Source organism: Parus major, chromosome 1, assembly GCF_001522545.3.
Source record: "Parus major isolate Abel chromosome 1, Parus_major1.1, whole genome shotgun sequence".
Lineage (NCBI taxonomy): Eukaryota > Metazoa > Chordata > Aves > Passeriformes > Paridae > Parus > Parus major.
This window is the reverse complement of record NC_031768.1, coordinates 67,546,277-67,573,859: the sequence shown is the minus strand read 5'-3', so window position 1 is coordinate 67,573,859 and position 27,583 is coordinate 67,546,277. Positions and strand designations below refer to the sequence as shown.

Sequence of the window (27,583 nt, the reverse complement as noted above, 5' to 3'; positions counted from 1 at the left end):
TGAATGTTGGAGGTTAGTCCAGCAGTCTCACTGTGAGAGCTCTTTGTGAGATGGGACTTCAGCAACAATTGCTGCTCCCCAGGAAATGCAGCTTCACACTGCCATGGCTATCTGAAGAAGAAATTGGGTGCTGGATGTAAAATGCTGTCCAGGATCAACATAGCCATGAAGCCTGCAGCTCTCTGGTCCTGCAGTTTGCGGAGTCCCAGCAAAGCTTGGAGCCATTCTTCTGGGTTTCTTCCACATCCATAGTGAACTCCTCTTGGCCAACAATCTCTCCTTGGCCTCTCTGTTCCCTTGATTCTCATTCCAGAGAAATGCCTCTATTTCTCAAAAGCTCTCCCTTTGCCCAGCAGCTTTCAAAGTGCCTTTGGAACGTTTTTCTTCTCTTTTGTTTTTCTGTTCAATCCCATTTCTTCAGCAATTGTGTGATACTTAATGCAAATATCTTCATAGGTCAAGTCACTTCAGGTGTTGAGTTGTTGGAGATGAGAGAAATAACAAGTTCAGTCTGTTCAGTTTCTATGGCAGCAAGAAGAGAGGAGTTTTTATTAGGCTTTGCTTTCAAGACACAGCTTCCAGAGCAGTTCCCAGGTTCTGGTAATCAGCAGTCCCCGTGTGACCTGTGGCTTCAGGACCTGCCAGACCCACAGACATGCTGCTGATGAAGCTGGCTGGCAGCCTGCATCTCAGGAGATCGGTATGGAGCAGAAGCCCCGGGGCTGAAGTGCTGCTGAGCAGCAGTTCAGGGGGAGAATAAGAAAACTTGGTGAGGACAGTCTAGAGGCTGAACTAAATGAGCTAAAATCTGTCCTCCCTCAAACAAACTTATGGGCAGAGGACACTACTCCATCCCTAGGATCTAAAGCCAGAAAAGTGACTTTTTACACAAATGTGAGATGCTGAACAACAGGAGAAACACTGTAATTCTTCATGACGTTACACAGGGCTGAAAGTGCATAATCATATGTTTAAAATCTGGGAAGAGCTTTGCAATAGTGGAACAATTTCTGTAAGTAACATTTTATTTAATATACCTGTGGAGCAATATATAATATACCTCAGATCTGCTTTTCCATCAGTGCTGTTTATAATGAATGAAAGTGTGTTGGGTGTCAGGGTCACCAACATTGCTGCTTTGCTAGGAGTCCTGAGGGACACAGAGCTACTTCCCTATGAGCTGCCTGCTCCTGCAAAGTGGTTTGTCTGGATACTTGTAGGTATCCTCCAGATTGTTCTTTTGGGATTTCTACAGACACAAAACATACCTTTCACATTTGTGCTGACAGAGCACAACATTTTTAGATGTAATTCAGCATTCTTGGCTTTATCTTCCATCTTACTGCACTGATAGGCCAGATTAGGTTTTTCCTTGACCAAAATACAAGAATGCTTTTAAGAATCAAATAGCAATGTGCCCTTCTGCCTTTGAATAGCAGGGAAAGCTTTTCTGAAGTCTTGTGAGACAGTCTCTGCAGCACATAATGTGGTAGCTGGGCCTGGAGGGGGAGGAGGCACAGCTAGCACAAGAGGAAGAGTCAGCAAACAAAATGATGGATACCATTTAGGTGAAATGTGAAGGGCTTTGGGGAGGTGTCTGGAATCAGAGAATGGAAGAAAGAACGGGGAGAGAATGACACACATGGATGCCTTTGGTAGCCTGGCCAGGACAAATCAAGCTGAGGTGTTGCTTTTCCACCAAAGGTGAACACTTCTTTTTTTCCACAGGAAGCATAACTCTTCAGCTCCCCGGTATGAAAAAATTGACTCTGAAAGAGCAGAATTTCAGGATAGTGGCACATGGCATCAGGAATTGAACTCCCCTCTCTAGCTTTAGCCATATAAAACTGATTCCTGATCCCATGAAGGCAATATATTGCCTTGGTGCTGTGCTTGGCACTCACAGGGACTTGATCCCTTCCCAGATATGTTGAGCCATGTGGAGTCTTAAGGTACACTTGTAATGAAACCCCAAAATGGGTTGTTTCCACTGGCTAAGTCTAAGATGGCTGTCCCTCTAATCTCCAGATTGGACTCCCACTCTGTAGCCAATAAAGACAGTAAACTCCAAATACCACCATCAACACTATCAGCTCACCTCAGACACACACCTCAGGATGAGATCAATCCTCCAAGGGGAGCAAAGCACCTTCCACAGATGAAGGGGAGAGCCCAGGAGCCAGCTGGGCTCCAGCCCTGCTTCAAAGACCTGAAGTGAGGTGACATGACTCCCACCTCACACACCCCCATCTGGCCAAATGATGCTCATTAATCTTCTCTTTTATCACTGCCAACAATCTGAGCATTATTTAGGATCACAGGCCAAGAGGTCACAACTATGGAATTCCCAGGTCTGTCCAGTTCTGTCTCCAGGGCCTTGGTGCAGCTGCTGCCTCTATGAGAGCTCCCAGCAGTGCTTGTAGGGCACCTCTGGTCCAAGAGCCATTACTAGCACAGCTCTCCTTCGACCCTTTTGTGCATTGCCCCTGTCCAAGGTGAAATGCTGCTCCATGGACTAGGATTACACTTTCTTTAATAAAAGTGGTGCTGCATGAAGATTAAATTTTATCCTACTCCTATGCCAATAAGCCATCTGCATAGGCTCCATTTCAAGTGATCGTGGCTGTTGTCTCCCTGCTGTCAGTGACCTGCAGGTTACTTCAAGTGTGTCAGAGATGACAGAATAACTCAGGTTGGAAGGGACCTCTGGAAGTCATCAGGTACCAGCCCAGCTCTAAGTAGGTCCAGTTATAGCAAGCTGATCAGGACCATGACAAATTTTAACACCGTCAAGGACAGAGATACCACCACCTCTCTGGGCAGCCTGTGCCAGTGTTTGACCACTCTCACAGTGCCATACTGATGCCATATATCTACACAGAATTTCCTGTGCTGTCTCTCACACATGTGAGTGCTCTAAGGATTCATATTTTGCATTACCTCCCATAGGGCAGTTGCAGGCATTAACTGGATCTTTCCTTTGCCTTCTCTTCATATGGCTGGATAAGCAGCTCTCTCACCATCTCCTGGTGCTTCAATGTGCACCAGACATCTTGGCGACCTCCACCAGGCTTTCTCCAGGCCATCAATCCCCCCAAAACTGTATCTATACACCAGTGCTCCTCTTCCTGGCTTTGCTTTGTTCCCTGGGGAAAAGACACCCTCCCACTTGTGTCCAACAAGAAGAACATGCAGCAATCACAGGACTTGACAGACCCCAAACCAGCAGGTGAGCAAGGGAGAAGGACACACCTTGTTACTCTCATTCTGAGGACAGAAAGAGTGCAACAGGGTTTGCAGCAGCACAAACAAAAAACTTAGGATGGGATGTGAGCATCTTATCAGCCCCCAGGATTAAATCTATTTTACAGATATAGAGTTAAATCTATTTCACAGATAAAGAAATGAGGAAGAAGGAGACTAAGGAACTATCTCACAGAAAGCCTTCAAAGACCAGGATACCTGACCACTGGCACAGGGCATGTTACCCTTGAGATGCTTCAGGGGATTCCTCTAAGATTTTAGACCAACTGGGGTCAGGTCACTGTCTCTAATACAGGAAGGTGAAGCTTATGCTGAGGATGTGTACTGAAAATGTATTTACAAATGACACAGTGACTCTGCATTCAGCAAGTGTCACCAGGCGTGGGAAATAAGGGAAAACCCTCCTGCCTGTGAAAGATTTTGAATGCAGAAGACAGAGAGTACAAAGGGTTGTGGGTGCCTTCCTGTGTGCAGAGCCCTGATGGAATCTCACAGTTTGCAGGGCTGCTCTATCCACAGCCAGCTGTGGGCTGAGCCTGGAAAAGATCAGAGCTAGCCTCACATCTCAGAGCCTGGGGGCACAATTTAGCAAGCGCAGCCCTGTGATCCTGGAGTCACTCACCCTCCCCGGGGCTGCCCTGGCACTTTGTGGCACCCAGAGCACAGCCTGCCCACCACACAGGAGCCTTCACAGCAGCACAGCCTTGCAATTGCCTCTGAAGTGGAAGAAACTCTTTTCTCAGCTTTTTATTTCAACTAATGTGTCCAGGCCAGTATCACAGTGTGCTATTAATCCTGCCCTGGTTTGTAATTCTGCTTTCATGTTGGCTCCATTTATCTCTTTTTAATACCGCTATCTGGCCTTCTGGTTCTCAAATACAGGGTCTATTTTTTTTGTCTGCTGCAGCAGAATGAGCTAATTTGGTCCTTCAGTGCATAAGCAACAGGACTGTGAAGAGGAATAGAAGGTGATTTTATCTCTGTGTACATCCTTGGTCAGGTTGACACTGTAGCACTGCATCCTGCTGAGGTGCCATATTTAAAAGAGTACATCAAAAAATTGTAGCGGGTACAGAAAAGAGACATAAAAAATGGTTTGAGAGCTGCAGAAAACCACTTCCAGGGACAGACTTCTAGAGGTCAGCCTCTGTAACTTGTCAGAAAGAAAACTGAGAAGTGATCTTATGATGTCTGTAAGTACATGTGTGGAGAGAAAATATGGGATGCTAAGAAGGCACAAAAAATTTAAGTCTGAGAAAGGCCCACAGATAGACAATGATGGACACTGGAGAACATGCCAAGCTGAATTAGAAATCAGGCACACTTTTTAGCCATAAGGACATTAACCTTCTGGAGAAAATTGCACAGCGAGTGACAGATAGTGCACTTCTTGACGTGTTTGAGACAAGATTGGATGCTAATTCTACATGTCAGGATAGAGGCAGGATTACCTAGTGGATGGAAATTGAGGTGAGTTTGCCCGAATGCAGTGTGGGAGGCAACAGAATCTACCTTCACAAAAACTAGAATCCCACATTTTGTTTTATACGCCTTTTCTTCCTGTTCTCCATCATGCTCTTGGACAAAATCCTTGTGGTGGGGAAGCAGCTCAGTCCCTAAAGCATTAATAAACTATAAACAGCCCAAGTAGTCACTTTTAGGGCTGGGGGGGATGTAGGGAGGGAGAGGTGGATGTGAGGATGCGTGCTGCGAGGCTGCTGCCATGTGAATACCTTTAGGACTGTGGAGCGCAGGGATGAATGTCAGCATCCCAGTTAGCCCCAGTATTTCCACACTGGCCAGCATGGAAATACCCATCCAGCTTGGTGTGAAAAAGTGTCATCAGGTCCCTGAAACTGAACTTCTCCCTCTGCCTCTGCTGGTGGGTGCCAGAGCATGAAACAGTGCTTTAAACTCATGTCTTTGGTGTACAGGAGAAGTGGTGGGGAAAGGCTGTAAAGCCCAAATTGTTGCAGAACTCATAACAGCTAGGCCCATATGATTGCTTAGTCCACTGCCCTGCTCACAGGCAGGATGGCTCCTCCAGTGCTGTTTGTGGGGAGAAATTTTTAGTCCAGATACATCTTGCTGGAATGGTGTCTCCAGAACACTTTCCATTTTTGCTGTAGGGATGTTTTCTTTTTTCCCTTGATGTTTAACACAAATATCCCATATGTTAACTTGAGCCTGTTTCCTTCTGCCTTCCCCAGTGTGGACACCAAGAATGGTATGTCCTCTCTCTCTTCAAAAATTTTTAGAATTTTAAATATTTTTTGAAACTCGATTTAAAAATAGACTTTTTAGAAAAATGCCAAGTTAACTTCCCTGGAAGTTTTCTTTTTAAAAATGTAGCGACCCTCATTCTGAGCACCTTCCTCCACAGACTGTGTTTCTTTCTCTTCTATTCCATACTGCCTTTCTGTGGAGGCACTCAGTTCCCCCATGTTCTCCTAACCACAGTCCCAGCACTAGGAGCAGATGCCCATGGGATAAGGGCAGGAAACCCTTTCTTCCACCCAGAGAACAGGATGCTGGTCCCTCGTACCCAGCTGGTGATGCCCTGAGACACCCAGACCCTTCCCTGCACTGCTGTGGCTGCTCAGGTCATTTCCCTATCCTGCACATATACAGTTCATAAATATATCCCCAATTATGCAACTCCTCTTTGGTAAACATGGACCTTTTAAAAGACTCCTACACGTCTGCATCAGAGAAACAACACGTCAGAAAGCCGCGAAGAGAAACTTCCAATTAAGCACACTTTGTAAATCATCTGCGGTTTCTAAACAAGCCTGGTGCATCACATTCCTCTTGGTTTTCCTCGTGATGGATGTTTGCAGTCAGCACTTTGTACACAAACCTTTGCAGTGGCTTTAAAGCTGAAGCTGCTCTGAGCAAGAGGCGCGTGCCTGAGCCCAGCCCCAAGGCCGGGAGCTGCATCCAGCCCCCAGCTACGGCTGATAGATGCACAAACAGAAAGCTGCTGGGCGTGTAAAGCAACTGCTGAGCTGTTCCAGCTCTTAAAACTTCCTCAAGGGGCTTATGAATCTTGAAAGCAGTTTGAACCCTTTCTTTCCCTGACAATTTCTTACTCTCTTAAAGGACACATTTCTGCAGATGGCTGCATTTGGGAGGCTGCTGCTGGATCAAGGAGTCAAGTGGTCTTCAAGAATTCAGAGCTCAGCAGGACTCTGAATCCTTTCCAGCTGAGCCCTTATGCTGTACAGCCTCTCTGCTTCTTAAGAAATTTCAGTATTTATCAATCCAGTGTGGACACCACATCTCAAGAACCCTGAATTAAAGGGGTTATAAACTCCATGTACATGTTTGAGGGATTTCTGCTGGCTGAGCAACTGGGTTCTGCATACTCAATACCTGCACATTCCTCTTACATGGAAAACTCCAAGGCTTAAATAAAAAACAAGGCTTAAGTGTACATTTGCCATGAGTCCTGAGAGACTGGAGGAGAGACTGGAACATTTGTTTCATGGCATGCTAAATCAGTTCTTAAGAAAAGAATGAGTTTGTCTCAAGGTTAAAATTGAAGCTGAAGAGCAGAGCTTACTGGAGACACAAATGGTCCAGCTCTGTGCAGTGTAGCAACAGCAGCTGGAAAATCCTGGTGGGACCAGAAAACCTTTGGGAAGCTAAGCCAGGATATATTGCGCCATCTCTCTTTGGGAGCAGATGGAAATTGTCCCAACTTCATCTTCAGAAACAGCAGACTGTCCGTGCTTCCAGCTTCCCTTGAGCCACAATGACCCAGCTGAGTCTGGGAGCTACCCAGCCAAACTGCAAACCATCCCATGGCTGTGGTCTGGACAGCTTCCTTCAGCAAAGGCTGTGTTTGACCTCAGCCCTTGAAGACACCATCTCTAGGGCTGCTAACAAGCATAAGGGACAGCAACAAGCTGAGTACGTCCTGGCTGCACCCATGACGGGATGGATCTCCTACCACTGCTCTTGCCTCTTCCTTTGCCCATCTTGGCTTGTCTCACTGGTGTCCCCAGTTTCTTGTTCAGGCTGGGGTTATCATTCCTGCGTGCCTGTCCGGCACCTTGCACAGCACAGGTCTCCAAAGAGATGCAGTGCCCACATTCAGATCAATGGCCTCAGCAATACCCCTTTCATGGGACCCTCTGTCCCCCTCCCTTGAGAAGAGTGTTAACAAAACTCAAGCTATGAGAAATCACAATTTAGCAACCAAAGCCATATAAACTATGAGTCTGTTCCAAACTCATACCCGTAAAGCATCCATGGATCCTCACTTGGGCAGCTCCATCACTGTCCCAGGACTAGCTTCAGCAGCAGGAATTCCTATCACCTATTTCTTCTTCATCCTGTCCCATGGTCCTTCCCTGATCATGTTCAACACCATCTCAAGTAAGTGTGACTCCCATTTGGGGAGCTGTGTGGTGGGTTCAGACGCAACCTTATTCCTGTGTTCCTGTCCTTTACCAAACCTGGCCAGGTGTTTTTTCTAAAGTGTGACAGTTTTTTGTCTTCTTAAAACTAGCCTGTACCATTAGAAGAAAAGACTGGCCAGGCAGCCTGCAGGTAACTTCTGTCAAAAGGACTGAGAGTTGAAACATGGTATAAAATACCTCTGGTTGGAAGAAGTCTTTGAGAAATAGAACTGCTGGGTCTCTAATGGGAGACAAAGCCTTTGTATTCCCAGGGTCACCAGGCAGCAAAGCTGTGGTTGTCTACAGAGAGCCACTGCAGGCTGCTGGCACACTCACAGAGCCCCAGCAGAGCAACACAACAGAAAAACCACAAAACAGCCCCGTCACTGAGGAGCAGAAGAGCAATGGTTTTATTCCCACCTTAGCTGTAGGAGCCACCACCAGATACAAAGGGAGTCTCTTGAACAGACTCAGTCTAAGTGGGTTCACTTTTTACATAATAGGGTTTCTGGTGCCAAATGCTTAACAGCTCTTTGGGAGGCTGCAGTTTGTTTTTGCATCTGGACAGCTCAAAAACAAGGAGCAGGCACTGGAGAATCCTGTACCAGTAGGATCATACACAGAGTGACTGGGCAGTCATGGCAGTGGGGACCCGAGTGTGAGTGCCTAGCCTCCAAGACAAAGGCAGGGGCATGGAGACTGCAGAAGGTGCTTGCTATCCATCCTGTTGCTACACACATTCATCCCTGGTTACTGGTGGTCATGGATCCCCGGAGTGTGTTAGCTGGTCCCAAATATTTTCTTCCCCTTTGTCTGGGCAGCATCCAAACATCCACAAAAATGCTGTGGTCTCCAACCATGTGGGTGCATGCAGCTACATCCCCTGCAAACAGAATATCCACATCTTTTCTATTGCTGCTGTCTGCAGAACTCCTGCACTTCCACCACTTCCCTGTGCATCCCACTGCCTGTGAACACCTCAGTTATCTAATGAGGCCTGTATGTTGTGCAATAATAACATACCTAAATCTCCTGCCCTCCTGCAGGTCATAAAACAAAATACGTGGTTTATTTGACTGATTACCGGAATGTACCATGACAGCAATTTCTTTTTTTCTTTGCCTTACTGGGTAACTTGCTGTGTGTGGCCTATGGACCCACCATGTACATTCCTGATGATCTGTGTTAAATAAAGAACAGGCTCAGTCAGAAAGGAAGGGTGCTGAGGAGGACCCAGTTTATACAAGAGCCTGAAGGACTTTCTACAGTACAACAAAGCACAAGGTGTTGCTTTATATGGTGAGTCTACAAAAGCATTCAGGGATGTAAATATCAGGGAGTGAGAAATATTTGTTAGACAGCACTATCAGCACAAGATCAGACGGATACAAATCGAGTGAGAACTCAGATTGGAAACAAGTTCCAAATCATCTGTGAGAAAACAAAACATCTGGATATGCCAAAGAGATGTAAAAGGCCTCCTGGGTTACAGGCTCCAGTCCATCTTAAAACTGATTAGTTTGTCATTTGTTCCTTTGTTTTAAAATAAATTTCCTATTCTTCTCCCATCCACATCTATATTGCATGCCTGAGGGAATGCTGTTCCCTCTCCTCACCACTTGCCCGGACTAGGGTGGCACACGGGGCTGCAGCCCAGCATCCCATCCTACCCCGACACTGCCCAAGTTCCTCCCCAGCCTTTTGCACACAGTTTGCTCCCCCAGGCTTCACTCGGGGCTGTTTTGCAAAAGCACAGCTGCCTTGGCCGGGGAAGGAGGGGAGCCTGGATGGGGAGCCAAGCATTTGCTTAAGCTAGGCAGTTCCCAGTTTAAGTAAATCTGAATGCCCAGGGTCTAGGGAGGGAGGCTGACCTGGCAATGGCACCGGTGTGTGGGTGGCAGCCCCACAGGGAAGGGGCCGATTGCCTGCCTCATTCCCCCAGAGCTGAGGCACACAGCTCAGGCAGGGGAGAAGCAGGCTCTTGGCTCCTTGGCAAGAGGGAAGGAGTCTGGTCCCCCAGCACCATGGTAGAAATGTCTAATTAGATACAACAGAGGGACAGATATGCATACTCAGGGACCTTTCTACACAAGCATAATTTAAGGAAAGCCAAATATTTATTTTAAATGGCTGTGCCATATGCTGATGAAATGCTAATCTGCACAGAAGAAAACACACTGTAAATAAACTCCCCAGAAGCACCTCACATTCACTGAGCTTCATCTTTCTGAACAAACTAACAAGTAGAAAATAAAATCAACACCATCCATTATAGACTCTTTTCTGTAAGAAATTCAGGCAAGTTTAGGATGATGTGGGCCAGTGCTTTTCAGAGCATCATCTGTAGCCCATAGGAGCACCTATTAAGGGTCTGCAAAAGGTATTTAAAAAGACCAAACTTGTTTTATTTAATTCACAACACAGAGATCTTCAGCCTCAGTCCAAAAAATTCTAGGGGGCTGCAAATCAAAAGCAACTGAAAAACACTACTGTCTGCTTTAGGGTTGGGAACTGGGAGCTGAAGGGACAGTTTTGTCTCCTCCACTAATCCCAAGACCTTGCACCTCTCTTCCTATCCTACCATCTTGGCCCCCCACAAGCATTTGGAGCATCTCTTCTTGCACCCCCAAATTGTACCCAGCACAACAACCACAGGACTCTACAGAAATACACCTTTTCTTGAATTGCCTTATTCTTCTAGCCCTCCAAATACAGCTCCAGTCCTACCATATGCCAGAGTTTGAAGACACTTCAAGACAGGCAGCAAGCTTTTAGAAAGTCCAATTTGATTATCTAAAAGGCAGCTATTGTAGCAGCAGTAACAAATTGGCCCCTGGACATTGACATGTTTTAAAGCAACAAGGCTGGGTGATGAAATCTGTTGGCAGTGCCTGCAATTGGTTTCCTTTGAGCCACTTCCACCCTCTTATGTAGGTTCTCCTCACTGGTGAAGACGCAAAGACCCACACTTTTATCAATATGCATATTGTGGTGTTGTCAGCATTTCCTTGAGGGTATTCCCCTTTTCTTCTTGCTTGTATTTATAAACCCTGGGCAGAGTTGCTATGGTTTCTGCTCCTGCCAGTCCAATTGGTATTCTATGCTGTTCATCTCATAGATGAACACCTTCACCATTTGGGTGACCTTTCCCTCACAAGGAAGATCTCACGCCATCAGCCTGTTCTGTCAGATGTCACACAACATGCTGTGCCAGAACACCAACCGCCAAGCAAAAGAGGGCTCTCTTTTGGAACCAAATCATCTGCAAAGGCTGAGAGATGGATAAACAATGGTAATTATTTCAAAACAAATTGGAAACAGAAAGCACAGCCCAGCAGTGCAGCTGCTAGACAAAAAAGAAAGCCACAAAAAGAAGAAATTTCAGCTCTCTATGTCTTGAGTACTCTTGTATCTTCCTCTAGGCAAATATTTTTCTACCTTTCTTGCTCTCCAAAGTCAAGTTAAAAAAAATCTTAATTCCAAGACATTTCCTTTTACCTCAATTAAACAATGTATACAAGGGGCTGCTTACAAATGAGAACAATACAGTGGCAAACTGGCAGTAAGAATTTCTCTCTTTGTCAAACAAATATTCTAGATATTATATTTGAGTTCACACAAAGCTATGCTGCTTACTGTACAGCCAGACAGTCAGGCAGGATGCATGATGAGTTTCTCCAAAAATAGGCATCCTGAGAATGAGTTCAGTTGCTTCATGTATCAACCAGATCATGTGATCTCCAAAATCCTAACCCAGACACTGAACAAATACCCAATGGCTTCCCCCTAACTCTGAGAAAAATGTTCCTCCTGCAGCAAAGAAATCACAAATACACAAAGCCAGGAAACAGAGTACGGACATGATACAACCCTAACTCTGCCTGTGCAGTAGGAGTGGGAACATCCCCACACTTTGCCACTTCATAACAAAGTCAGAACTTTCCTTGTGGCACCTACTTGGCAGCTGAGGTAAGTTTTCTTGCATAGGGCAACCAGGCTAGCCAAGACATTTCATCCCATCTGCTTTTAATGCTAGCTGGGGCCTTCTAAAGAAGAGGAAAATTGCCTGAATGTTTCCAAGACAACTACATGCAGACATGTGTAGAAGCATGGCACTTCAGCTGATGAAAAGATAGCTCTGTACTGCACAAAAGAAACTCCTCTATTAAAGGTACTGCACCACTATGTATGCAGTAAGTGGGTCACAAGAACGGGTCACAACCAGCACAGAAAACCAGGCAGCCTCAGAAGGCAGAGAGGATCAAATGTTCCTGTGCTGTAGGATGCAGGAACACCACTTCCTGCTGCAGCTCTGTTAGCTGTGGTGTGTGTGGCAGCTGTGCTCTGAACACAGGTGACTGAGGCACTCACAGTGACAGCGAAGCCTTCACAGAGCGCTCTAGTGAAACCCTTAATGCACAGGGAAATGGCCGCATGAGACATTCTCTGAACTGCACCATCGCCCTACCTTTGCTATCAACAGCGGTCTGCTTTATTCCATCAGAGCACTACTGAACCTACTCTTATCCATTTTGGCTCCACTCTGCACCACAGTGCTGCCTGGTGGACAGCTCACACAGAGGGGGCTCAGCTGCTGCCCTGCTGCTGACACCCACTTCACACCATGCACAGCTCTAGACTCCCAGGCTCCCTGCCTGCTTCCCAGCAGCACAGTGTCACCTGCATCTTCATCACATACTTATCTGTCACTACATCTCTGAAAAAACATCTCAATTCACAATCTGACTGAGGGTGGTTTATTCCCGTAACAGATTAAAAAACAAAAAAAATAATAAAAAAATTTAAAAAAACACTATTTCTTTGTCTGCTTACACACCTCTTCATGCCTGGATTGTACCATGAAGTCTTTGCTCATTTGATAGAGGACTTCTTTACGGCACACAAGCTCTTTCATCTTTCCCATGATCAGAACAAGTCAGTGCACCTTTGCTATTTCAGTCTCTTTTAAACTGGGGTGAGCTGAACTTTCTATGCAAAGATTTGACCTCTCCTGAAATCCCCTGATCAGCATTTCCCTTGCTCGCTCTTTCATGTTTGAAGCGTTATGAAGCACTGGAAACTCCATTCTTTCATAAGGAAGTTAGTGAGAAAATTCAAATAATCAACTCAGTCTCAGGAGACATGGGGTCTCTTTCCAAGTTTGAAAGCTCCTTCCTAATACAAGTTTTGCTCTTGAAAATCTCCTGGTTAGCAGGCAGCTGATGATACAGCTTCTCTGGAGCCTGATTATACTTTCAGCCCAGGGGCAAGTAATAAAAAAATGCTGCCTGGCTCTGTGAGGTCTGAATCAGGTGCTAACACTGAACATCTGCTGGGGCCTCTGCTCTCCCCTACCCTCCCTCCCATGTGCTGGGCATTGAAGAATTCTCCATTTTATAGCTTGTGGCAACAAAAGGCCAATTTAGAGAGAAAGCATTGCTGACAGCTTTATCCAAAAACCCCAGATTCTTCTTTAACTGCTCTCCATTCAGGACATTGGTGAAAGAGCACCATTACATACTGAAGAGATCCACATTGTATGGCAGCCTTTGGAAGCAGTTAGCAGCAAAGCACTCACAGCCCCACTCCAGCGAGACAGACAGATTCTAGGACACATTTATTACTTCATACAACCAGATCACGTACTGTACTAAAATTAACAGTGCCACCCAAGAGGGCCTTCACAGATGTTTAGAAAACATGTAAACACAGCTCTAAAACATGTTTTTTTTGTAATCTAGGTACAACTACTGAAGCACCACCTATTGTGTGTGCGTATCCCCACGTGTGTGGATGATCTCCATACACCAACAGGCGCAGATTGAAGAGTGTCACAGCAGGCTGTGACATGCTCGTACATTGCTCTCCAAGGAATCCAATATGCTTACAAAAGGCCTTCCATCAGTGGGACATGAACTGGTCTTACTTTAAGCCATAAACTCATCCTTTGGGCCTTGAGCTGCTGCCACTGTTGGCTGCCCTTCCTTCCTGGGTTGCTCCTTGCTGCATCCAATGCTGGCTCCCCTGGAGTTAATAACCCAGTCTCCAAGCACACCAGGTGGGTGTGCCAGCATGACTTGGTAAAGATGAAAAGGTCAGCAAGCGAGGACAGCTCCCTTCCTGAAATGTCTCAGCAGGGAAGGGATGGTCTTGGTCTTCTGGGGTGCCCGATCTAGTAGGCCCCAAGTCACAGCAGTAATGCTGGGCACAACCATCAGAAACATCTACTGCCTGAAAACTTCCACTTTTCTGTTCTGCAGCTGTAAAGGATGAATGGACTTGTACAGTAAAAATATTTCTGGGGTAGAAAGCATGACCTTTAGAGAAAAAGACTGCAGCACCTGAATAATTCCTACTAAAGGGAATGCCCAGTACAGTGAATTCTGTTTAATAGCCAAGAGGGAAGTTTAATGCCTTAAGGTAGAAGGTTCATCAAAGAGCTAAGGACTGACATTTTCACCAAGTGCTGTGCTTTCATCAGCAGGAAGGTCACTGCTGCTTGCAATGTGAAACTGAGCAAACAGGTACATAGACCCCACTAAGCAGCAACTGCTTAATCTCAGCACCACTCTTGGACAGCTGAGTAGGGCTGTTACTGACATTCATGTCAACTCCCTTCTACATCTTGGTTGTGTAGATTAAGCTCCTTGGGCAGCAATGGCCTCTTTAGTGAGAGACCACATAGTGCTAATCTGGCATTGGCCACAAAAGATTTGTGTAGCTTTACTAATTTCTACTGCAGTCAAACAAACAAACAAAGAACAACTGTAGCAGCCTACAGCTTCATATGGAAAAAATGAGTCTATAGCAATATTTTCAGAGCTTTCTTTCTAAAAAGGTCCAGTTATTCCCCAGGAAGAATTATAGAACTATTAAGGTTGGAAAAGGCCTCTCAGATCATCATATCAGACCATTAAGCCAGCACTGAGATGTTCAATACTAAACCATGTCCCTGAGTGCCATATCTACACATTTTTAAACACTTCCAGGGATGGTGATTTTTACCACTTCCCTGAGCAAACTGAGTATGTGATATAAGGTTTTTGCCTTAGTGGTTAACATGTCATGGCCCAAGAGACCAGTGTTCTGAATTACTGACATTATTGGGAACTTCCGTGAAGTAACAAAAAGGAGCAAATAAGGATATATTCCCATTCAATAAGAGGTGCTGTGTGTTTCTTACTCCAGTTCACTACATCTGTCTGTGCCACCAGGAGCCTCAGCAGAAAGCTGAATACTTGCAAAGCTGCAGGGCAATTCACATCAACCAAGATACTTAAGGCCTAGCTCACAACATCACAAAAAACTTGAGAGCTTGCATATTTCTCTGTAAATCTGGTTGTTTGACCACTCCTCCACATTCCTACTGCAGGAAACCTCTATGTGCCAGGCTCACAGGCTGAGTCTGAGAAAAGCTCATATAGTCAGTGGGACAGGTATACTCTAGAGAGGATTTCTCATGTTAGACTTTAGAACCCTTCTCATCACTGCACTTGTATGAGGGAAGGGAAGAAACAGTTAAGAACATAAATGAGATCATACAGATTATTTTCTAAATATTACTAAAGCAGTAATATTTATACATTTTTAAGAAATCTTCACCAAAAAAAATAAAATTAAGCATGAACAGTTCTACAACATAAATAGGTACAAGTCTCATTGCCTAGTAATGCTAGGAAAAAGTTCATATCTAATCAGAAGTGGAAGTTCACAGCCAGTTGTTTTAAGGACAGTCTTGTGTTTTAAATACAGCCTTGATATTAGTGTCTTTACTGTATTAAACTCTTAGTACTAAAATAATAATAATAATAATAACAATTACATTTAGATAGCACAGACAAAGCACAAGATGATATATAAGCATAAAAGTGCAAGTTATAACCTAAGTCAAAGTGCCTACTGGTCAAACAGGTTCAAACTATGTTCAGAGAACAAGCATAAACCAGACTGAGAACAATCCGTGCCTTTTTGTTTCCCTCTCATTTCCATCAGAAGTCATTGCAGGTAACACTGGTAACAGTCTAAAGTGACATCAATTCCAAATAGAAGTACACGAGAGGAGAGTCAGGCCTATGTCTTGATAGAAAACTGATTCTCATTTCCTCTCTGTAATGCCAATTAATCCACAGGCTTTGCTCTGAATATCTGAGCACAGAGAGAAAGAATAATAACTTGGATGCCACATTCAAGGGAGGCAGAAGCAGCACTTAAGAGCAGGGGATACAGCAAGCCCTTGTCTGTTCTTCTGGAGTCACATGCCCCAGCTGATTTATTGACTCCAGTCATAAAAAATGACTAGGAGGAAGTTAAGTAACACTGCTCTTCATTTGAAAAATAAAAAGACTACCCCCAGAAGTATGATTTTTCCCTTACCGTTTGTCTTATTTTTCTACTTCAGAGATAAAATACCTTTTACAATATCAGCTCATTATTCTGTTCATTCCCTTTAAAGGCAAATAGCTTAAAAGATCCTGTCACCAGAAATGGGTGGGATGAGGGCAGAGGCAGACCTTTTATTAAACCTTTAAAAATATTTCTAACTCATTTTGAAAGTGAGAACAACAAAAACCATAAAACTCCAGCAAAGGAAAGCTGTCACTGAGATTAAGCAGATCCAAACTCCGCCATCCATTTTTCATACTTCTCCAGGTCTGCAGCAGAAACAGATTTGGAGATTTTCTTCAGAGCCAGCTCAAAGTCCCCCTTGGTAACCGGCATCTGAAGCTCTTCTTTAGAAAGTGCACGAATCTCTTCTGGAGTTAAGCCATTAATACGTCTTCTCATTGCCATTAAAGATGCATCCCTGGAAACACAGGACAATGCATGGGAGCTAATTGCTAGCAGAATGTGCTGTAAGCCTATGAATTTTGATTGTATACTCTTGCTAGAAACCACTGGCAGGAACACTTAAGAGAGCATTTATTTACCATAGAAGATGCAGTTCACATCTTTCGTAGCTTCCATGTTCCCAGATCACTACATTAATTCAACATAAAGAATGTATTGGCACCAAAACCTATTTAAGCATATGGTAAATGTGCAGAGATAATTAAAACTATAAAACTGAAAACCTTTTACAGTGATTCATGGAGATGAAATTTTACAACTTTGGACAAGAAAAGGGCAGGGTGGGAGACAAACTCAAAGACTTTTTTTTTTTAAAAGTAGTCTGTATTTTACACTGCATTCCTTTTAGACTTCAACTTTCTCCCTGCAGCATAGCCCCAAAGGACAGCCAGCAAGGGTTAAGAGTGCAACCCAGCTTGGCTGCCGGTTTGCCCATAGGACCTGGATGTGTGAAGGGCAGAGCAGGAGGCATGAGAGGCAGCATCACACGGCCCTGCAGTGCTGTGGCCATCAGTGCCTGTGGCTCCTCATGCTCTGCCTGCTCTGTGACTCCTGCCCAGCTCAGATCCTGTCAGCCTGGCCCATCAGCTTGAAGAACACTGCTCATTTTCTCACACCGTGGTCCACAGGCAGTCTGGAATTACATTTTCTCTTTCCCCAGGTTTTTCCCAGCAAGGGATAACACAAGCCTTAGGGAGACCAGGTAATTTCGCTACTACGTGACACACACTGAGTTTTCAAATACATGGAGTGATTTCACATTTTCAGAAAGGCAGCAGGGGAAGAAGAAAAAAGATTCCCAAGCCATGTTCTTATAGGATCAGTTTCTCTTGACAGCATTCTTAAGGGACACAGACTTCCTTCAGAAAAATTTCTTCAAATACCTATCCTTCACCAGAAAAGACTGATTTGTAAAAAAATGAAACAAATTGTGGGAGCAGGATGCAAATAAATTAAATGCTTATTATATATTATAATCTATATCTCCCTTGCACCTAGAAGATTCAGGTAGACACCAAGACTCTGCTGCACTGGAGGCTGTGCAAACATCCAACATATAGAATTCCCAAAGAAGTATTTTGTGAGAGGAATTTTTTGGATTACAGAATTCTAGCTCTTAAACTAATAAGATTTAAAAAAACCAAACCAATCTGCTTTGCACTGCATTAACAAATGCAGACAGCTCCAGTAAATGCAGCCAATTGTAACACAAGATTTGCTCAGATAATTTTTTTTCACTTCAGATCCAGGAAAACCACATCTTACAGAAAGCCTTCATGGTCTTTGGACCATTCCACATGACAGTAATACGTGAATACAGTAAATACATTTGGGCCTCAAACACAGACACTGTGAGCATGGCTTCAGCTGTAGTGGGTATTGCCTTTTATCATATAATGCAAATGATGACTTTCCACAAAGTTCTATTTGCAAATTAAGGGCAATGAAATACCTGCAAACATTAGTGATGTCAGCACCAGAATAGCCTTCAATCTTCTCAGCAATTTCTTCAAGGCTGATATCAGGATCTAGTTCTACTTCCCGAAGATTAATCTTCAGTAGTTCTGCTCTGCCTTTTGCTAGAATGTAAAAATATTTGTTTGAAGACTGGCAAGAGTTACATTAAAAAAAGATGTAAACACAACTTAGATTTTTCAGTGAAAAGTATGATCAAAAGAGTTCAATATAAGAAAAGAGAGAGAAAAAGTCGTAGTGAAGTGTGCAATCAAATACAGTAAAGTATTTGGTTAAATGCAGTATATTAAAACAGCATGGTTGAGAGATATTTGTCAAAGTGATCTGTCATTAAAAACGTCTGTTATGTCTCAGGTGATAAAGCATTTGGTCACATATTACCCAAGGGCACAAAGGCACAATCCCATACATTTCTGTTTCTTCTCACATCCTTTTGGATCCACTCCCTATTCAAGGGTTTGACTGCATATTATTCATAGAGTTTCATTAGAACTACAATAAGGATTCTATTAAAAGAGCTTCAGATGGCACAAACCCCTTAACAACAGGCTGAACTTTAAGCATATGTTTAAGCACTTTACTCAGTTGGGACTCAAGAAATCAGCTGAAGCCTGATAGAAAACAGACACATTAATACAATAAACATATATTAATATATTTTCAATACAAATGTCCTGGTATCCCACTTTCCCACCCAGATGCAGCATGTGCACAGTGATAAGCAGCTGTGTAAATGAGCACTTACGCAGCCAATTAACCATTTCTCTTGCAGAGGGCATGTGCATCTGTGCATTTGGGTACATATGTTAAGCAGCCTATGCTTGTAAGAGGGAATTCACATTTGACAGCTTAGGTCTCCATGTTATTCTGCAAAACAGTGGGAAAGAAGAGGATGACTGGTTTCCTGGCTTTCACTGTGCAGGAAAAATACACCAGCTCAGCATTTTTGTTCCCCAAGTGATCAATTTTTATGACCTATAAAAAAGGACAACCACAACAGATGAAGTAGGAAAGGCTAAAAGTCTTCAAGAAATGTCCAATAAAACACATTATGTTTTATTCATTGATGTCCTTAATTCTTTTTTTTTTTTTTTTAACTTTTGAGGAAGGAGAAATACAAAAGAAAATAGAAAGCTTGTCTAGAGCTCCTGGTTTTGTGTGCTTTGCAGAACTGTCAAGAGCACAGTTATCCATCACACACAACTGGCACTAGCTATAAAATGGGGATTTATTATTTAGAGAGCACAATGTACACACAGCATACCTGCAGTGAGTATCCTGCATCAGGGAACATTCTTCTAATTGTTGCTGTGGGGCTAAGCAAGGCTGTGCAGCATTTTGAAAATGAAACACTACAGAATATATGCTTGCATCAAATTCCACAATATACAGGTGCATATATGCTACCATACCACTTTTTCAGTTCAAATGCCTGACTACTTCAAATCACACATCACAGTTATAAAAGTATCAGACTTGCCCAGAACAGCACAACATTCTTACTTGTGGAATAGATACAAAAGAAACTAAGACTGGAAATAAAACCAGATCACATCTCCTATGTTGTCCAGGGTGTAATACACTGTGTTAAAAAACAATCTGGTTTAATTAGAAACAAGAGGAAGAGCTGATAGGATTTTAAACTAATTGGTCATAAAGACAGGCATCCTATTAGGAGCTGTTACTGCCTGTAAGCTGCAAAGACAAGCTGTAGAACTATAAAGTGTCCTTAGACCTGCTAAACTCAATCACAACCACTGTCACCACAGACACGCATCTTGTTATCTTGAGTGCTCATGCAGGGAGATGAGGCATCCCCTGTACCAAGAAGATACGGAGCTATGCAAACTTCAAGTGATAGGAATCTCAAAATTAATAGGACAGGTGAATGACAGCTAGAAAAGACAATACAAGCTGAGATGTCTTAGGGCAGGAAAGCAATCAGCCTGCTGCATTCTGAGTGACTGGAAGCACAGTAATAAAGGCAAGCAAGCAGTGATTTGCAATGAACTAAGCCTGTAAGTGAAAATTCATGGATCCACTTCTTTCCATTTGTCTGCAAGGGCATGGAGTGCATTTGCAATATTTGTGAACATGTCCAAAGGCTGCCTTTGATGATCACTCAAGGACTGACTGTTAAACATTTAAAATAATTCCAGGCTCATTAAAACTCTCTCTCTTTCAAAATATAAGAACCCATCAATGGTTTGCAATGAAACGCCACAGCTCTTTGTTTTTCAGCCCCCAAGCAAGCAGTATTTTTCTTTTTCTCACTCTCTTTAAAAATAAAGCGATCCAGACAAATGATTAACCCCTGAATTACACTGCTCATCAAAAACCATCAGGGTTTCTCACAACAGTCCTGCAGTAATCCTAAACTCATCTTGTAAAGAGAGGAAAGGAAAATGGCCTTATCAAACATACCTGTGGGCAAAGGTATATAAATCCTCTTCTCCAGTCTCCGTCGGAGAGCTTCGTCAATGTCCCAGGGAAAATTTGTAGCAGATAATACCATAACCATCTTGGAAGGGTCATCATTTTCCAGTGCACCACCTACCCCTGCAAGCACAACAGTTCAGAGCCATTTTAATCCAGAGTTCTTATTGATTGAGATGCTTGCTGAGAAACACTGCACAAACAAACATAGCCTTGACAAAGCTAAGTAACAGACCTCTATAGTCCTGTATCCCTTTCCAAACTTTCCATAGCTAGGTGTCACAAGACCATCATTATCAATGAAAGAGAGACAGTTCATTATTTTGCTGAGTCAGGAGAGGGCTTTCTTTGGAAGTGCTAATAAAAGAGCCGTATGTAAGTGTAGCCCTACTAGTCCCACTGACGGTGCTATCTCTGTTGAGTCTCGTCATAGAAGAAATAGGAGTCACTCAGCTTACCAAGTGAGGACTGCAAAGAGATCAAAAGCTTTCCTATCCTGAGCTTACCACAATGAACCTGCAAATTTGAGAACATTTTAAATAGTAGTTTATATACAGTAGTTTATGCAGCAGTTTATGACAGCTGCAATATAAAGGTGGCTATCAAACCTCTACACCATACAATATTCCTCAGATGGTCATGCTTGTTGCGTGCACCTGCACAAAACAGGTACTACGTCTGACTTAAAAGGGTAATATTAGCTGCCATCATAGACCAGAGCAAAAGCAGATCTCACAATGGGGTTCCACAGTTGGAGACTCTAGCAAAGGGCAGAATTTTGTTTAAACTGAATACAAATTAAATACCTGCATTAAACTGCACAAATGTCCATTATCTGCTTCTCCTGGAGTCTGTGTCTATTTAATATGACCTTTCAAGTCCCCCTAAAAATAGCCATTTTAGAAAAAATAAAGTAGAACATCCTTTTCAGATATCTGTTGTTCAACACTCCAAAAATACACTCATCTCAAGTTCTGCCTCATTTTTCTCTTATCTCTAAAGCCAGGTTTTCCAGATGGCTCAAGTTCTTACATTCCCACCTGTAAAGAAACAGCATCCCAGCCCCAAAGCCAGATCTAAGCCTTTGTTACCGTCCATTTGCACAAGCAGCTCTGACTTGACTCTGCGACTGGCCTCGTGTTCGTCAGATGTGCCTCTGCGGCTGCAGATGGAATCTATCTCATCAATGAAGATGGTTGTTGGTGCATAAAACCGTGCCTTTATTCAAATGAAAACATCACTATTAAGGCTGCTCAGCAAGCACAGGCCCTCATCAGAGCACAACCCAGCCCTTCTAGACACACTGCATATATATCTTCCCTGACTGTCACAAGAGAGGAATTCAAGACCCTGATTTACAAACTGTCACATGCTGAGGTTTATACACTTTAAATTGTACTCCTTGCGTGACTGTTGGTTGGCTTTCCCCAGCAAATGACATTGAAAAGGGGAAAAGAAACACTACCACAACAGGATAGTTTTGTTGACACAACACAGGCAGTTGTCATGTCCCTGTTTTGGGCTGGTGAGGGTTAAGCATAAGCGGGAGTGCAGTGAGGGTCCCACAGGTATAGTCCACATGGACATGTCCTTCACACACCTTGCATGACAGACTGCATCTACAGCTTCACTGAGAGGCTTGTGACCATCATTCAGAACAAAACCAGCACTAAAGTATGTATTGCTTCTAGAAAAACTGTACCAAACCCCTTCCAATTTCAATTCTACTTCATATGGGATTGCTACCCCATAACCAAACAAGTACTGAGTTTCTGTTGAGGTCACAACTCTCTATTGAGTCTGGAAAATGCTATCCTAAACATGGGTGATGAAAGACTTTCTTCTTAATCCTCAATGACATATCATATGTGGAAACCCAGAAATTATGTTTTTTTCTAATTGGTTGAGGGGGTGTCAGTTCAGTGAACTCCATGCTTCCAACATGCTACTGGAAGGGCAGGAAACCAGGAGTGCTGTCCTTTCTCACCTTAATGAGCCCCAGATCACCTCATCGAGGACATACCATTTCAAACAAGAGACGAACCAGCTTCTCAGACTCGCCTCTGTATTTAGATGTCAGTGTAGAGGAAGACACGTTGAAGAATGTTGTCCCACATTCTGTAGCAACAGCCTTTGCTAGCATTGTTTTGCCAGTGCCAGGAGGACCAACCATCAGCACACCCTGAAAGGTGAGAACAAAGGTAATGAACAACAAAGTAAGAAAACTTTGCCATTGGTTCTCTGCACATCTCGATATGAGTCAAGATCTGGATTTAAATTAATAACATAATTCTCATCAGTGGAAAACAGAAGACAAGTATCCTTCTTTCAAGGACAGTGTGGAAGTATTCTGCCATTTCCTCTTACCACTCCACTAGAGTCAGAACTACAAAAGCCAGTAACCTGCTTGCACCTAACATCTAGGAAATGGACAAGAGATTTATAGCCTTGCTCAGAATCAAACAGAGTTTAGACTTGAATTTAGGCCTTTCTCAGCTCACAAGGGGCTGCACAGGCAGATGAAGACAGTAAATTCTTTTTTTTGGAACAAAGGCCCCTTCAGAAGAAAGTTTCACAGAAACCAAAATACTTTCACAGTAAGTTGTGTTCCCTCAGTATAGAAATTTTCTACAGAAAAACATTTTTCCAAAATATCCTGACAATATGTATGAATCTGGTTGATGTTTACATTTGCATGAGAGCATTCACTGAATACATCAGTTTGATTTTTGTTTAATCTCCCAGTCTCAATGTTCCTATGACCACACTACTGCATCACAAAAATTCCTGGGTGAAACACCATCCTCACCATGCTGTACTGTACTGTACTGCAGGGCTAATCCAACACCATGCTGTTGGATGACTGGACTGCACTGCTATTCCTGTTTTACAGATAAGCAACTGTGGTTCATGTGACTGCTGCTTAGTCCCACAAAAGCCTAATTTGAACTTCAGTGATTATTCAGAAAGCTTTAAACTAGAAATAATTTTAAGTCCCTGTTTGGTATCCACATCATCAGACTATCTTCCCGTCTGTGGGCTCTAAAAGAAAGAAGCACAGGTGTCTGCAGCTCAGCACATTTACCCATCATTACACAAACAGGTTTTTGGCTTTACACACAGTGCTCTCAGAACCCATGTTAAGATTGTATCACTAAGATAGGTTAATCACTCTTGATAATACTACTAAATACAGCCATCTTTATGGGTAGTCTTTCCAACCCTTTAAGCAGCAGCGCTGAAGAAGGACAAAACATTGTTCCATGTTCTGCAGAGTACTAGTATAGGACCCTGTGATTTTAAGTAAATCAGTGAAAATGTAGTGGTCAAGCATCTTGGGGTTTTTTTCCCCTCCCAACTGCAAGATCTTATTACATGCTAACAAGAGTTTCCTAAAATTGTACTGTATTGCAGGGCTAATCAAATTAGCTGGAGTTAGAATTGCACATCATAATGTGCTTTGCAATTAATAACTTACATAAAATGCCATAGCAATAAAATAACAGTTAAATGCAAGCCATATAGCAAATTAGATTTCATCTGTTCCTCACAAAAATTTACTTCAAAAAGCACAAAGAATGACATGGAAGAGATCTATAAAAACAAATCAACCGGGAATGCAATTATTCAAAAATGCACCATTCAAAAGCAATAGTCTCTCTGTACTCCATTTTCCATTAACTCTTAATACCTTTATTGCCATTTAATACTTAGCTAATGCAAGCTCAACATACATTCATCGGTAAATTAAGTCAGAAATGTTCACACACCATCTCTACAGCTAACAGTCCAAAGTCAGTCCTTAGGCTGCCCAAGGTTTCCTAAGCTCCAGAGCAGCAAGCATAAAACGTAAATGGACTCTACTTTTTCCCCGTGAACACTCAGACATTCCAATCTGAGATGCTGCACAGTTATACTGATATTACAACAATATTGCATATATAGCTCTGGAGTGACTGTGAAAATTACTCAGCCTGTAATTTGCAGGTCAGAGATGACTTACTGTTCTGTCTGAGCTTCAAATGTGTTCATTTAATATTTTTTAAAAAGCTTCACTTCAATTCAAATCTCATTCAAAGCATGTGCTTGATAAACTGTGTTTAGTGCAGGAGCTGGCGATAGAGGGAAGTAATGACATTTTTGAGATATTGGTTCAAGTCTCCATTATTCTGGAAGGTCTAATCCTGGCTTCAGGTACACATGCTGCACACTGCCAAAATTGATGCCAGTCCATCGCTTTGCACCTCCTGCTAAATATTACAGGGATCGTTACCTTGCATGTGAAACTGGTGCCATTATCCATGTGCATAACACAGGTGCCAAGCAGCCACACCAGGTGCAAAGTGAGGGGAAAATCAAGCTCTCTCGGGACAGAGACAATAGAAACATCAGTTAAAAAATAAAACAACAACAACAACAAAAAAAAACCCAAAAAAACTTGAGTTGGAAGCAAAACAAGATGTGCATGGCTGCAAACAGAAACACATAGGATCAAGTTGCTCTTTCTGCAAACTAGGAGGCTGCCACTTACTATTTAAAATCCTTGACAAACACAAAGACTTCTTTATTCTTCCTCTAAGGCTCTATTAATCCAAAGTATTCCAATAAGAAGCTGAAATGCACTGCAGGGAGTAAGTGTTTTGATGAAATCACTGCAGGGTTACTTCTTGTTGTTGTAACAATCACTAGCAGAGCAGTGGGAATCACAGTGAGCAACCAGGCTTTCTTGGCAGAAAACAGTTCAGAGAAACAGAAAGGGAAAACCCATGGACACTCAGAAACCCATGGCTGCAACTACACAGCACCTGTGTTGAATCAGGGAAGACAGCTGGCTCCTTTAGACAAGGCACAGTTCTCTGAATACAGGCACAAACTGTGAGGGCTGTCTTGGGAATTGTTCTCAGGGGAGTCTGAACATCCAAAACCAGCTTCAGCTGCCTTTTTCCCTGAATTATTGTCCTGAATTCCTAGGCTCAACAAATGCCTGCTGCTACACTGATTACTGCAAGAAACAGCCTTCCCTTCAATACTTCTCATCCTTATAGCACAGTCAGAGGTCAACAGTAGGGAAAATACATGCTGTTCTGTGTGAAAAATAAATTCATGAGAGTTACAGCTTCACAAGTCACCAGGGAAAAGGCTAACAATGAAGACTCTTCATAGCCTTGTCAGAAATCAATTTGCATTTCAGACTGAAGAGAGGAAATAATCTTAGAATCTTTTCTATGTCTACAACTACCTGGTTTTCAGAGTTGACACTGCTCAGTAGGAAAAGGTAGTCTCATGCAAAGAGATGGAGATTGTAACTCTTTAAAGGACCAAGCTGTTGCTTCTTCATCCACTGCCACAACCTTTGGAGACAAGGCCAGCAGCATTTTTCACATTTCTTGCAGTCTGCTGAAATACCTGCCTTAAAGACAGATGGCCACTACATCCTCTATGCATGCTAAGAGGTGAAAAAAAAGCAGAGCAGATCTTTAGTCCATTAGAAGATTTTGAATGCTAGACAGATGGGGCCCCCATAGGAGTATGGATCAACTTCCTCTAAGCCAAGAAGAGAAGAAAGAGATTCAGCTGTTCAAAATATACTAAAATCTCAGCCTGCACATGTAACCCACAACACCTAGGTTCTGTCTAAGACGACAGCTCAGTTAACCCTAAGGTTAACCACAAGATCACTGGCACTAACCACAAGCACTTCAACTCCAAAGGTCTGAAAGCCTGCTGCTAGGTTTGCACTGACTACATGTTTGGGCTCTGTTCCTGCAACTCACTAAAACCTCTGTGAATTCCTCAGGCAGCAATCTCCCAGCTCCTGCTGGGTCTGACCTAAGTTTAAGCTAGGGAAGCACAAGGACCAATCAGGAAAAGACAGTTACAAGTAGTAGTAGAGCAAGATCCAATACATGCTGCTGAACCAGCATACTAAACAGGAAACTACTCACATACACAGCATTCCCCTACACATGCCACTGCCTTCCACACTCAGAATAACAGACAATTTGCAACTGTCTCTTTTCCCCAGTAATGCTTCTCAGTAACTTAAAGGACTTTGTGTTGTGACTAGTTATTCCCCAAACAAGTGTCAGTCCAACACACATCAGAAGATAATTTTGTTTGCTGTTTACAGAAATGCTCGCCAAACTCCACGCTCGTCTTCCTTCTTAGCTCTAAGCAAGACCCAGATTGGGCTCACTTCTGGTCAATCAGCCTAGTTCAGTCCTGTATCCTTCCTGTTGTCTTGCTTGCAACTCCTTCTCCTACTCTGAATTTCTCACTCCAGCTGCAACTATGCCCAGCTGCAGATGTAACTGCAAAGCTAAGTCACCAGACTGACCCCCTATTTCCCTGCTTCCTTGTACAATGCAGGCTGCAGTTTGAAGTCTGAGTGAGAGACAGTTAAAACATTTGGAAAAAAACAGTCCAAGGACTGTTTTCTTCTGGGAAGTGATCACAACTGGACACCATAAGCCTGTGTAGAGCTGTCTATTAAGTATTTCTGCTTCGGTCGATACAATCACTGTACTCACATCTACAGGCTGGCCTATAGAAAGTATTACAATAGCAACAAGCTATAAGTGAGTAAATAAACAGAAAATACTGTTTACTCTAAGGGCCAGATACACTTCCAGCTGTTTCTTTCAGTGCCTTTTACATTAATCATTATGATAGGATTTAATAAACAAATTAATGATCTTTCCCATTTACCTTTTTAGCCTTTCCTACAGGCATCCACACGTTACAGCAGGAGACACACACAGATAAAGCTTGCCATTTATTAAAACACCATATAAATTCTCACCTTCCAAGGTCTTCTGATCCCTTTAAAAAAATCAGGCATCCACATTGGAAGAACAACAGCTTCTCTTAATAATTTCTTGGCTTCTTCCAAATCCGCTATGTCATCCCTGTGCAAGATGAAGAAGCCTGTATAAGATTCTCATACAACTGTATTTCTTCTATTTTTATACAAGAGAAATTGAAAAGCTTTTCACTTAGTACCATTTCTTTCAGCATGCAAGCATATGCCTCATGAGAGCATTCCTATCATACTGTGACCTAAAATTGAATCCACTTTTGGAAGATAGGGAAAAAATTATTTTCAACTCAAGTTACCCAGAGCTGCTTAATTAAAAATTGTTTTGGACAATGTG

General features: G+C 43.0%; 1 protein-coding gene across 1 annotated transcript in view; it reads right to left on the bottom strand.

Moving 5' to 3' along the window:
- Positions 1-12,413: 12,413 nt before the first annotated feature.
- KATNAL1 (katanin catalytic subunit A1 like 1) overlaps positions 12,414-27,583 on the bottom strand; it is a 59,557-nt gene continuing 44,387 nt past the window's right edge. Inside the window, exons 7-12 of the mRNA XM_015623549.2 lie at positions 27,232-27,337; positions 22,453-22,611; positions 21,521-21,647; positions 20,418-20,552; positions 17,971-18,097; positions 12,414-16,473 (exon numbers count right to left, since the gene is read on the bottom strand). Of these exons, the coding sequence (XP_015479035.1) occupies positions 16,275-16,473; positions 17,971-18,097; positions 20,418-20,552; positions 21,521-21,647; positions 22,453-22,611; positions 27,232-27,337 (853 nt within the window). The 3' untranslated portion in view covers positions 12,414-16,274. The remainder of the gene's footprint in view (positions 16,474-17,970; positions 18,098-20,417; positions 20,553-21,520; positions 21,648-22,452; positions 22,612-27,231; positions 27,338-27,583) is intronic.